This window comes from Prionailurus viverrinus, chromosome E2 (assembly GCF_022837055.1).
Source record: "Prionailurus viverrinus isolate Anna chromosome E2, UM_Priviv_1.0, whole genome shotgun sequence".
NCBI lineage: Eukaryota > Metazoa > Chordata > Mammalia > Carnivora > Felidae > Prionailurus > Prionailurus viverrinus.
This window is the reverse complement of record NC_062575.1, coordinates 45,871,310-45,884,807: the sequence shown is the minus strand read 5'-3', so window position 1 is coordinate 45,884,807 and position 13,498 is coordinate 45,871,310. Positions and strand designations below refer to the sequence as shown.

At 36.0% G+C, this 13,498-nt stretch overlaps 1 protein-coding gene across 1 annotated transcript in view; it reads left to right on the top strand.

Annotated features, from left to right (window-relative positions):
- Nucleotides 1-13,498, top strand: part of LOC125152563 (uncharacterized) — an 80,301-nt gene that overhangs the window by 35,750 nt on the left and 31,053 nt on the right. The window contains 1 exon segment of the mRNA XM_047834642.1: nt 11,065-11,131. Coding sequence (XP_047690598.1) covers nt 11,065-11,131 — 67 coding nt within the window.

Genomic DNA, 13,498 nt, shown 5'->3' with positions numbered 1-13,498 from the left:
CTTGTCTTAATGGTGTTTTTGTAGTTATTTCTCAGACCTTATGGCTTGGGGGAAGCCTATGCCCATAGAAAAAAATGTTAGGATGGATCCATATGCCCTATCAGACACTGACCTATTTTATCAAAAATATTTCCAGAAAATTAGTAATTGGAAGTGATAGTCCTATTTACTATACAATATGAAATTAGCATACTTTATCAATCTTATGGTTTTTTTTTACATTTTAACATTTCTAAAATTGTGATTCATTTTTTTACCAATTATATTTTAGATTTAATTATTTATTAAAATTTTGAAAATCAGATGGGAGTATGATAAATCAAGTATGATTTTATTTACTATTTTAGGGCACTATGGTCTACTAATGATTCCTTCTCTCAATATATCTTGCATTATTTGGCAACAGGTTTGTTGGATTCATAGCTAACTAGTAATATATTTACAGTCAATATGGAGAAAATAACATTTTCCTGAGAATTGACTCTGTGACCAGTTTTCTTGCCCTGTAGGTTTCCATAAAACCAGGACGAACATTAATATCATAGGTAATCATTACAACATTTTGGAATGAGAAAGCCTTTTATTTTCTTGAGATGGCCATAAACAATTATGTAACATTGCTTCACTCTTAACCTACAGATTATTTTATTCCTTTCATAACCCTTGATTTATATGACCTATCTTATTTTGGTTGGAAATGGTAGCGGTCTAGACCCTGAACAGTAAAAACATAGTTCCTATAAAAGGATTTCATTCTCTATAATCTATAATAATATATGAACCACCCCTTAAGGTAAATGTTTTGTTATGCCATCTCACAATATAACTAATGCACAGAAAATCATTGGTGCCTTTTTAAAAGGGAGATTAGAATAGGAGCTATTAAAAGTGAACTTTAGCATTGAATGCTTGAATATTAACTATATTTGTTCGAGGGTGATTTCACAAAAGAAAACCTCAAACTAAAGTAGTGATATACAAACATGACCGTATCACTTTTGACTTTTATTAGCTACTTTTAGAGATTGACACTGACTTACATTTGTAAATTGCAGGGACCAATTTTCATGAAAACAACAATTTACCAAAATTTAAGTATCTAAAGGAGTATTGTCATTTCAGAGTCTCTTCTTCATTCCTTTTTTTTTTTTTTTCCTTTTTTTAAGTGTTTATTTTTGAGAGACGGAGCACAAGCAGGGGAGGGGCAGAGAGAGAGGGAGACACAGAATCCGAAGCAGCTCCAGGCTCTGAGCTGTCAGCACAGAGGCGGGGCTTGAACACACAAAATATGAGATCATGACCTGAGCTGAAGTTAAACGTTTAACTGACTGAGCCACCCAGGCACTCCCATAGTCTCTTCTTTAGTAGGTTTTATGCTAAGTCCAGTTTTGCCAGCATACCTAATTTTTGTAGACTTGTTTTTTAAAAAATAGTTTTCAAAGTTCATGTGTTATCTACATAACAAAACCTGTGTTTGATGAGTATGTGCAGAAATTAGAACCCTTGTGCATTTTTAACAGGAATGTAAAATGGTATAGCTGCTGAGGAAAACAGTTTAGCAGTTCTTCAAAAAATTACCATATGATTCTGCATTTCTCTACCTAAGTATATATCCAGAAGAATTGAAAGCAGGGGTTCAAACTGATCCTTGTACACTAGTGTTCATAGTGGCATATTCAGAATAGCCAAAAAATGGAAACAATCCACGTGTCCAGCAATAGATGAACAGATAAACAAAATGTGGGATATACAAAAAGTGGAATATTATGCAGCCATGCAAAAGAAATTTGGATACATACTACGACGTAACTGAACCTTGGAAAAGTATGATTCCCATGTACATAAGGTAACTAGAATAGGTAAATTCATACAGGAAGTATGATAGAGATTACTGGAATAAAGGAGGAAGAAATGGAGAATTATTGTTTAATGGGTATATTGGTTCTGTTTCAGATGAGAAAATTCTGGAAATAGTGATGATTATAAAACACTATGAATATACTTAATGCCACATAATTGTACAGGTAAAATTGTTAAAATGTTAAGTTTTATGTTATTAATGTTTTAACACATATGCACATGCACAAGTTTAGAAATACCCAATTTTTTAATGCCAACATCTGAACTATTTTAGAGTCATTCTCTATTGATAACTTTTTCTCTTGATTCTTTCTTACCTTTCCTATATTTTTGCTTATCTACTAATTTTGATTGTATACTGAACCTTGTGAATATGTTGTAGAGATTATGAATTTTGTTATAATTTTCTGGAGAATGTTGTCTTTGTCCTAAAAACAGCTACATTGGCTGGATTTAAAATCCAGCAATAGCTGAAATATCTGCTTCATTCTTTACATCTTCTAGCTATTGATTTCTATAGGCTCTTTGGAGTTTACATAAATTTGTGAAGTTCAGGCATCAGCCAAAGATTTGGACAGAATTTATAAGTAGATGTTGAATCTCCTCTCTGTAGCTCCTCCTTTCTGGAATTTAACTTTATTTTTAAAGAGTTTTTAAAACAGCCTGAAACTTCATCCTCCAACTTCTCAGGACAATAATACTGTGGCTCTCTATTTGAGTTTAGCTACCCCATACCACAGAGGCTGGAAAGTTCCATTACATGATAACCTGTATAAAAATTAATGTCTCACAGTATACTTTTCTTTTTTTCAAAGGTCAACTTCTCTTCAATTTTTTTGCCTGTTTTTGGTTGTTCCCCAATGCTTTCACATTGTGTGTGTGCGTGTGTGTGTATAAAATATATATAGTCCAGAGTTGATTATCTTTTTTTTTTGCAATCCATGAAACATTTTATTTTGAATTAATATTTATGTGTTTATTTTTAATTTTATCTTCAAGTTGGCTAACATACAGTGTACTCTTAGCTTCAGGAGTTGATTCCAGGGATTCATCACTTAACATATAACACCCAGTGCTCATCCCAACAAGTGCCCTCCTTAATGTCCATCACCCATTTTCCCCACCCTCCCACCCCAAACCCCCATCAACTCTCAGTTTGTTCTCCCTATTTATGGTTTTTCTCCCTCTCTGTTTTTATCTTAGTTTTCCTACCCTTCCCCTATGATCATCTGTTAAGTTTCTGAAATTCCACATATGAGTGAAATCATATGATATCTTTTTCTGACTTATTTCGCTTAGCATAATACCCTCCAGTTCATCCACATTGTTGCAAATGGTAAGATTTCATTCTTTTTCATCACCGAGTACTATTCTCTTGTGTGTGTGTGTGTATATATATATATATATATATATATATATATATACCACATCTTTTTACCCCACTCATCAGTTGATGGTCATTTGGACTCTTTCCATAATTTGGCTATTGTTGATAGCGCTGCTATAAACATTGGGGTGCATGTGCCCCTTCAAATCAGCACTCCTGTATCCTTTGGATAAATTCCTAGTAGTGCAATTGCTGGGTGATAGAGTGATTCTATTTTTAATTTTTTGAGGAACGTCCATATTGTCTTCCAGAGTGGCTTCACCAGTTTGCATTCCCACCAACAGTACAAAAAGGTTCCCCTTTCTTCACATGCTCACCAACATCTGTTGTTTCCTGAGTCGTTAATTTTAGCAGTTTTTAACTGCTAATTTTAACTCTGACCAGCGTGAGGTGGTATCTCAGTGTGGTTTTGATTTGTATTTCTCTAAAGATGAGTGATGTTGAGTATCTTTTCCTGTGTCTGTTTGCCATTTGGATGTGTTCTTTGGAAAAGTGTCTATTCATGTCTTCTGCCCATTTCTTCACTGGATTATTTGTTTTTACGGTGTTGAGTTTGGTAAATTCTTTATAGATTTTTGATACTAACCCTTTATCCAATATGTCATTTGCAAATATCTTCTCCCATTCTGTCAGTTGCCTTTTAGTTTTGTTGATTGTTTCCTTTGCTGGGCAGAAGCTTTTGATTTTTTTTTTTTTTTAATTTTTGATGCTTATTTTTTGGGAGACAGAGTGTGAGCAGGGGAGGGGCAGAGAGAGAGAGGGAGACACAGAATCTGAAGCAGGCTCCAGGCTCCGAACTGTCAGCATAGACCCCGATGTGGGGCTCGAACTCATGAACCGTGAGTTCATGGCCTGAGCTAAAGTTGGATGCTTAACCAACTGAGCTGCCCAGACACCCCTGAAACTTTTTACCTTGATGAGATCCCAATACTTAATTTTTGCTTTTATTTCTCCTGCCATTGGAGCCATGTCAAGTAAGAAGTTGCTACAGCCGAGGTCAAAGAGGTTGGTACCTGTTTTCTCCTATAGGATTTTGATGGTTTCCTGTCTCACATTTAGGTCTTTCATCCATTTTGAATTTATTTTTGTGTATGGTGTAAAAAAAGTGGTCAAGTTTCATTCTTCTGCATGTTGCTGTCCAGTTCTCCGAGCACCATTTGCTAAAGAGACTGTCTTTTTTCCATTGGATACTCTTTCCTGCTTTGTTGAAAATTAGTTGGCCATAAATTTGTGGGTCCATTTCTGGGTTCTCTATTCTATTTCATTGATCTTTGTGTCTGTTTTTGTGCCAATACCATACTGTCTTGATGATTACAGCTTTGTTAATACAGGCTAAAGTCCAGAATTGTGATGCCTCCAGCTTTGGTTTTCTTTTTCAACATTACTTTGGTTATTTGGGGTCTTTCATGGTTCCATACAAATTTTAGGATTGTTTGTACTAGCTCTGTGGAGAATGCTGGTGCCATTTTTATTGGGATTGCATTGAATGTGTAGATTGCTTTGGGTAGCATTGACATTTTAACAATATTTGTTCTTCTAGTCCATGAGCATTTTCCATTTCTTTGTGACTTCTTCCATTTCTTTCATAAGCTTTCTATAGTTTTTAGCATACAGATCTTTTACCAAAGTTTATTATCTTTTATGGATTAATCTGAAATAAGGCCATTTGTCACTACAAAAAGTGGAAATAGAAGATGACATTTGAGTAGAGAACTGAAGGAGGTGAGGGAATAAGTCATGGGGAAATTTGGATAAAGAACACTTAACTATAGAGAACAGAATCTTTAAAGACCCTTCAGTGAGAGCATGCCTGATATATTCAAGTACTGATAAGGAGTAGGACTTTGGTTAGAGTAAATTAAGAAGAGAGTAGTAATTGATAAAATTTAGAAAGAGATTGAGAGCCAGATTAAGTAGTGCCTTAAAGATGAGTCTAGGAAGGAGTTTAGGTTTTGTTTTGTAATAACTGTAAGACCATTGGAAGGCTTTAAGCAAAAGATTGACACAATCTGACTTAAGTTTTAAAAGAATTGTCTTAAAAATTGTCTTATAGGACCTAATTATAATAAAGGAGCAAGTGTGGAACCAGAGATACAAATCAAGAGGCTTCAGATAAAAGTTACTTAGATCTGTGTGATAGTGGTTGATGTATTGAGAAGTAGTAAATTTCTTGAGACATTTTCAAGGTAGAGCTGTAAAGACTTGGCTGATAGGTTTGATGCGGTTCATTAGACGAAGAGAAGAATCAAAGCTATTGCCAAGATCTTTGGCCTGATCAACTTGAAAGATGTAATGTCCATCTGTTGAGACGGAAAATCTATTGTACCAGCTGTTTTGTGGGTCTAGATGAACAAGGGGATATGCCTAGATTTCCAAGCACAGAATCCTACTAGACAGATATATGGATACGGAATCCAGAAGATAAGGATGACTAGAGATATACTTTCATGAGTTGTTAGGATATTAATTGTACTTAAAGCCAATGGACTGGATGAGAAGAAATCTAAGGACTGACCTCAGGGAGGGGGGTGGTGTGTGTGGCAGAATTCCAGCATTTAGAGATCAGAGAAGCAAAGAGGAAGCAGCATAGGTGACAAGAAAGTAGACCTAGGGAATTAGGAGAAAACCAAAAAAGGGTCATACACTGAAGGCAAAGTGAATAAAAAGTGTTTTAAAAGGGGGGAAGTAATGAACTTTATCAAATTTTGCTAATTGGTCAAATAAAAAGAAGACTGAGAAACTGATCATTCAGTTATTTAGCAGTGTTAAAGTCATTGGTTACCTTGACAAAAGTAGTTTAAGTGGCAGTAAGTAAAATTCTGAGAATGAAGAGAGGAAACAGAGGTAAAATGACTATAGTGATGGGAGATTTTACAATTGTTCTAAGTGAGTGATCAAGCAGACAGGTTATTAAGCTTATAGATAATTTGAATAGCACAGTTAATGAATTTTACCTACTGGGACATATCTAGCACATGCAGCTGGCAACTTTCAAAATATACATTCTTTCCAAGCAAACCTGGAGCATTTATGGAAGTTGATAATAAAGTATCAATTTCATTGATGTAGAATTTAAGAAACAAAACAAAGAAAAAAAAAAACCCCAGACTCTTAAATACAGAGAACAAACTGGTAGTTGCCAGAGGAAAGGGGGAGGGGGGGTGAAATAAAGGGGATTAAGAGTACAGTTATGGCGATGAGCACTGAGTAAGGTATAGAATTGTTGAATCTTATTGCACACTTGAAACTAATGTAACACTGTTAATTAGACTTCAATGAAAAAAAAAAGCAAGTATCAATCAAATATCAGTAGATGATATCTTAAACTGCACTCATCACATTGCAGTTAAACCACACATCAGTTACAAAATGCATAGGTACTCTCAGTGATCAGAAAACAGGAAAGTTATCAAAGACTACTGGGGTCATTTTAAAAGACACAGGAATCATCTTCAAAGGACTCTTACTGACCAAACATAAGACAATGTTTTTTAATACTTACTTGTTTTTGAGAGAGGAAGAGACAGAGACAGGGAGAGAGGAAGACAGAGGATCCAATGCAGGCTCTGCACTGTCAGCGCAGAGCCCGATGTGGGACTTGAACCCATGAACCATGAGATCATAACCTGAGCTGAGATCAACCTTAACCAACAGAGCTATCCAGGGCCCCAAAGATAAGACAATTTTAACAAGAAAAAGACTAACAACTACAGATGATTGAAATATAGCAATTTGTGAAAATCCATAAGATCAACTGTCTGCAGGAAAGCAAGATATCAAAACTCATTTTGGGGGGGGGGGCACGTGGGTGGCACAGTTGGTTGAGCATTGACTTCAGCTTGGGTCATGATCTCACCATTTTTTAATTCAAGCCCCACATCAGGCTCACTTGTCAGTGCGGAGCCCACTTCAGATCCTATGTCTGCCTCTCGCTGACCCTCCCCTGCTTCTGTGCTCTCTCAAAAAGGAATAAACATTAAAAAAACCTTTATATATAAAACCTTTATATATAAAAACCTTTATACTATATATATATAGTACCAACTTCTTATATGAAAAGCATGATAATTAGGGGCGCCTGGGTTGCTCAGTTGGTGGAGCATCTGTCTCTTGATTTTGGCTCAGGTCATGATCCCAGGGTCATGAGATCTAGCCCCATATTCTCTCTTTCTCTCCCTCTGCCCCTTTCCCCTGCTTGTACTCTCTCTTTAAAAAATAAAAATAAAAACATAATTAAAGAGAATTAAAATTTTATTTTATTTCATATGTATGAAATACATATGAATTGTATTTCATAGTACCAAATAGTCCTAGTAAAGGTATAAAATAGCTAAATAATTTATAAAGAAAAGTTCTATACAGGATAGTTCTAGTTAACAATTGTAAGAAGAATGCTAGAATTAGAAAAATCAACATTTTACAACCTCAATGAAGTAACTGATTCAAGCGGTAAGTATCAATGAATACTAAAACCCTAAATAAAGGGTGATTGAGAAATGGGTAGTTTTAGGACACCAACGTGTCACCCTATATAAAATACAACTTTTTTTTTTAAGTTATTAGAATATCACCCTGATGATTTTTTTAAACTTTATTTATTTTGAGAGAAAGAGCATGAGCAGGGGAGGAGCAGAGAGAGAGGGAGACAGAGAATTACAAGCAGGCTCCATGCTGTCAGTGCAGAGCCTGACGTGGGGCTTGATTCCACAAACCATGAGATCATGAACTGAGCTGAAATCAAGAGCTGGCCGCTAAACCGACTGAGCCACCCAGGCACCCCTAAAATATAACTTTAAAGTGGAAAGATCAGGGGCGCCTGGGTGGGTCAGTTGGTTAGGCATCAGACTTCAGCTTAGGTCATGATCCCCCCAGTTGTGGGTTGGAGCCCGACACTGGGCTCTGTGCTGACAGCTCAGAGCCTGGAGCCTGCTTTATTCTCTGTCTCTGTCTCTCCCTACCCCTGCCCCAGTCGCATTGTGTGTGTATCTCTCAAAAATAAATAAACATTAAAAAGTTTTTAAATTTTAAGTGGAAAGATCAGTTCCATCACTGGTCAATCTCAGCCTCAAAATAGGACAACTAAATATTATGGGCTAATTGATGTTATACAGCATAAAGACAGAGCCAATAATTTTTAAAATCTAATCAAATGTTTAATTTCATTTACTAACAATACCCATAAAATGTAGAGAAAAAGATCAGTAATGTGAAACAGAAGCAATCAGGCAAGTTGCATTTTCTTCAGGACAACTAACCTGTTTAATTAAAGCAATGGCGTGAAAACAAAGGAATATTCTAGATAAAGAGAGACTTCAGAGACAACAGTCAATGCATGGACCCTCTTTGGATTCTTTTCTGATGAAAACAATGGCAAAAAAGATATCTGGGAGTGTAGTTGTAACACTGCATTTTTCTGATAACTAATGATGTGGAATATCTTTTTGTATATTATAGGCCATTTAGGTATCTTCATTTGTGAAGTGCCTATTGTATATTGTCCACATATTTACTGGCTTGTATGTCTTTATTAATTTGTGGATACATGTTCTGGATATATATTCTTTGCCAGAGATATGAATTATTTCTCCCACTAGCTTGACTTTTTACTTTTTTAAAGGTATCACTTAATGAATAGAATTTCTTAAATCTTAGGGACATCTAATTTATCAGTGTTTTTTTCTTTTATGGTCAGTGTTTCTTGTATCAATTTTAAAAATCCTTGCCATACCACGGGGCACCTGGGTGGCTCAGTTGGTTGAGCATCCAACTTTGGCTCAGGTCATGATCTTGTGGTCTGTGAGTTCCAGCCCCACATGAGCTGTCAGCACAGAGCCTGGGCCCTGCTTCAGATTCTGTGTCTCCCTGTCTCTCTGCCCCTCTCCCCCCACTCTCTGTGTCTCTCTCAAAAATAAATAAACATTAAATTAAAAAAAAATCCTTGCCGTACCAATATCATAAAGACATTTCCCTATGTTTTCTTCCAGAAACTTTGTTTTACCTTGTACATATAGGTCTGCTATTGGTTTTGAATTATTATGTATAATTTGAACTAAGGATCAAGGTTCATTTTTTTCCTCACATAGATATCCAGTTGATTTAGCACTATGCAATGAAAAGACCATTATTTAACTATTGAAATTCAGTGGCTTCTTTGTCATAAACCTGGTGTCTAAAAATGTTCAGTCTATTTTCGGACTTTCTATTCTGTCCTATTATCTACTTACTTATCTTTGTACCAAACTACAGATTTGTTTACTGTGACTTTATATTATTTACTTATTTTCTTATTAAAAAATTTTTTTTTTAATGTTTGAGAGAGACAGAGAGACAGAGTGAGTAGGGGAGGGGCAGAGAGAGACATAGAGTCTGAAGCAAGCACCAGACTCTAAGCTGTCAGTACAGGGCCTGATGCAGGGCTTGAACTTCAGGAAACTGTGAGATCATGACCTGAGCCAAAGTTGGACACTTAACTGACTGAGCAACCCAGACTTCCCCAACTGTGACTTTAACACAAGTCTTGATATCTGGAAATGTAAATCCTTCAGCTTCTTCACATTTCCTTAGTGATACAGATCCTTTGCATTTCTGCATATATTTTGGAATTGGCCTGACATTTTCCACAAAAAATTGTGCTGAAATTTTGGGGGGGGTTTCATTTAATTTATTTATTAATTTACATGAAAATTGAACAATCTTAGAATCTTAGAATCTTAATCTTAGAGTCCATGAATATGGTAAATCTAGGCCGCCATTCATTCCAGTACACTTGGAGACAACAGGCCAGTGAGGAAAGAAGGAACAGTTTAATCGGGAGCTGGAAAATTTGTTTTTTTTATTTGGCAAAAAGATGAGATCTAACCTTCAACAATACTCAAAGATAAAGCCATATAGATGAAGGACTTTAATGTTAAAACTTAAAACGCTGGTAAAAAAAATATATATATAGTTGAATACCTTTTAGACATCGAGGTAAGAAAATATTTCTTAAAATAAAACACAAAAATTGTTGATTAAAAATGAAACAATTTATATATTTGGCCATTGTAAGTGTTCAGTCACCATCAAATGAAATTTTAAAACAAAAAAAAAGTTATAAATTAGGAAAAGACATATGCCATACACATAACTAATAAAGAATTGATATCAAGAATATATATACTTTGGGGGATCCTGGGTGGCTCAGTCAGTTGGGTGTCCGACTTTGGCTCAGGTCATGATCTCATGGTTTGTGACTTCAGGCCCTGCATCTGGCTCTGTGCTGATGGCGTGGAGCCTGGAGCCTGCTTCGGATTCTGTATTTCCTTCTCTCTCTGCCCCTTTCCTATTTGCACTCTCTTTCTCTCTCAAAAAATAAACATTAAAAATTAAAAAAAAGAATATATATATTTCAAACATTTCTAAAATCAGTAAGAAAAGCAAGGAGACACTGAGTGGCTCAGTCAGTTGAGCATCTGACTCTTGATTTTGGCTGAGGTCATGATGTCATGGTTCATGGGATCAAGTCCCTCGTCGGACTCTGTACTGATAGCACAGAGCCTGCTTGGGGTTTTCTCTCTCCCTCTCTCTCTGCCCGTTCCCCATTCACATGCACTCTCTTTCAAAATAAATACATAAACTTTAAAAAATATATAAATAAAAAAATCAGTAAGAAAAGTAAAACAACCCAATAGGAATATTGACAGGAAACATAAACAAGCATTTCAAAAAAGAAAGTATGAGATCAATAAATATATGAAGAGAGATTCAATGTAATTAAGGATAGGAGAAATGCAAGTTCAAAAGCACAACAAAATATCATTTTACATCCTCCCAATTAGGAAATTTAGAGTCTAACAATAATGTATCAGTCAAGGCCTTTCAAGAAATAGATATTACTCAAATTGGGTAAGTTGAGTAGCGATTATTAAAGGAACTATTTATAAAAATGTGGACAGTAATAGAGAAACCACAATATCCTGAGACAGAGATCCATTATTACCCTAAGCGTGAGAGGAGTCAGGGGAAGAGACTACCAGAACCCCAAAATAGAGAGGGCTATGTGGAAGGGATGTTTGTCAGCAGCTGAGACTTTTAGCTGAGGGACATAGTCAATACCACACTTCTACAAGGACAAAAAGGAGGTGGGGAGATAAATGCCTCATTCACTCTCCTCTCTCTCTCATCTCTCTCTCTCTGATCTCCTGGTAGGCAGATGGATGCAACTAGAAACTACAAAAAACAAGGTACAAATTAGGAAAGTATATTTGTTATATACATACCTGACATCGATGAAATCCATACAAGTCAGCCTCTGGGGCATAGAGTAGGGTGAAAAGGGTACAGAATTGATGGGGAGGGGCAAACAGAAGCTATTCAATACAAATACCAAGTGTTGGAGAGGATGCGTGTTCCCAAGTTCAGTTGTTAATTACTTGTAGGAACTTAAATGAGTAGGCCATCTTGTAAAATATTTCGTTTTATCTTCTGTGGTTGAACATTTACATGCCCAGGAACTCCATTCCTAGGAATACACCCAAGATAAGCTCTTACACATGAACACCAGGAGACATAAACAAGAATGTACATTGTTGCACTGCTCTCAACAGCCAAAACACAGAAATAACCCAGATGTCCATCAACTGGAGAAAGTGCTTTGTTCTCACAATGGAATTAATTATATAGCAGTCAAAATGAATGGCAATGTCACACAACAGTACAGAAAATCTTATGATAATGTTAGAAAAGATTCCAAAGATTACATATAATTAACCTTTTTATAAAGTAAAAAATAATTTGATAAAAATATACTTTTTAGCAAAACATATAAATGCAGTAAAACTACATAGAAGCAAAGCAAGGGACTAATGAACACAGGATTCAGGATGATATTTGCTCCATTTGGAGAGGAAGGGGTAAGGGTGAGGTTATATATAATAACATATAGGTTATTATCAAAGTTAAAGATAATATGCTGGGTGGTGGGTTCATGAGTACTATAACATTATTTAAAATAAATAACTTTGGGGGCGCCTGGGTGGCGCAGTCGGTTAAGCGTCCGACTTCAGCCAGGTCACGATCTCGCGGTCCGGGAGTTCGAGCCCCGCGTCGGGCTCTGGGCTGATGGCTCAGAGCCTGGAGCCTGTTTCCGATTCTGTGTCTCCCTCTCTCTCTGCCCCTCCCCCATTCAAGCTCTGTCTCTCTCTGTCCCAAAAATAAATAAACGTTGAAAAAAAAATAAAAAATAAAAATAAAATAAATAACTTTGTTGATCAGTTTAGGACAAATTATGATGTTATGACAAATGACTCCAAAAGCCTAGGGACTTACAACAACAAGGAATTATTTCTCATATCCATGTCCATTGTAAGTTGGCAGCTGTTCTGTTCCATACCACCTTTATTCCAGGACCTAGGTTGAAGAAGCAGCACTTACACAGAACATAAAAGTCTTGTGGCAGAGGGAAAAAAGAGATGGTGAAACCATTCAACAGCTCTTAAAGCTTCTGCTTTGAACTGGCTATGTCACTTTTATACATTGCCATGCCTGATATCAATGGATAGGAAATATAATCTTGATATTATTTTATAATATCAAAATCTAGTACACTAGCCAGCTAAGTAACCTAATGTAGAAGTGCTGTTATTTATATCACTTATATGCACCTGAGGGGCACCTGGCTGGCTCAGTCAGTGGAGTATCCAACTCCTGATCTTGGCTTTGTGAGTTCAAGCCCCACGTTGAGTGCAGAGATTACTTAAAATAAAATCTTTAAAAAAAAAAAAAGCCAAAACCCTATGTGCACCTGAGGTAAAAGAATCAAACAAAACCCAGCAAAACCAAAGATAAAGTTAGGAGGCATGGATCAGGTACCTATATTTCTTTTCAATAGAATTGCATTACATATAATTCTCAAGTCCAAATGATGTCCTAAAACTTGACTTAATGATCTCAAAAAGAAGCAGCTCTGAAAAAAAAAAAAAAAGCATAATCACATACTTCCTAAGCCTATGATTAAGATATAATATCTGTAAAGTCAGAAGTTTCAGATGAAATTCTGATGCAAGAGTACTGTTAGTTGTCCTATGATTTTCAAAGGATAAATTGGAAGTCTCCATTTCTATATGGACTATACCCCAAGAATTACTAGGAAGGGTTTGCAGGGTTTTGCTAAAGTAAGAAGAATGGGTACATGCTTTATTTAATCATGTTATATCAAACTTTCCCTTTGCATTGAATGTATTGGGTCTCAAAGTTTGCCTAAAAGCAACCTAG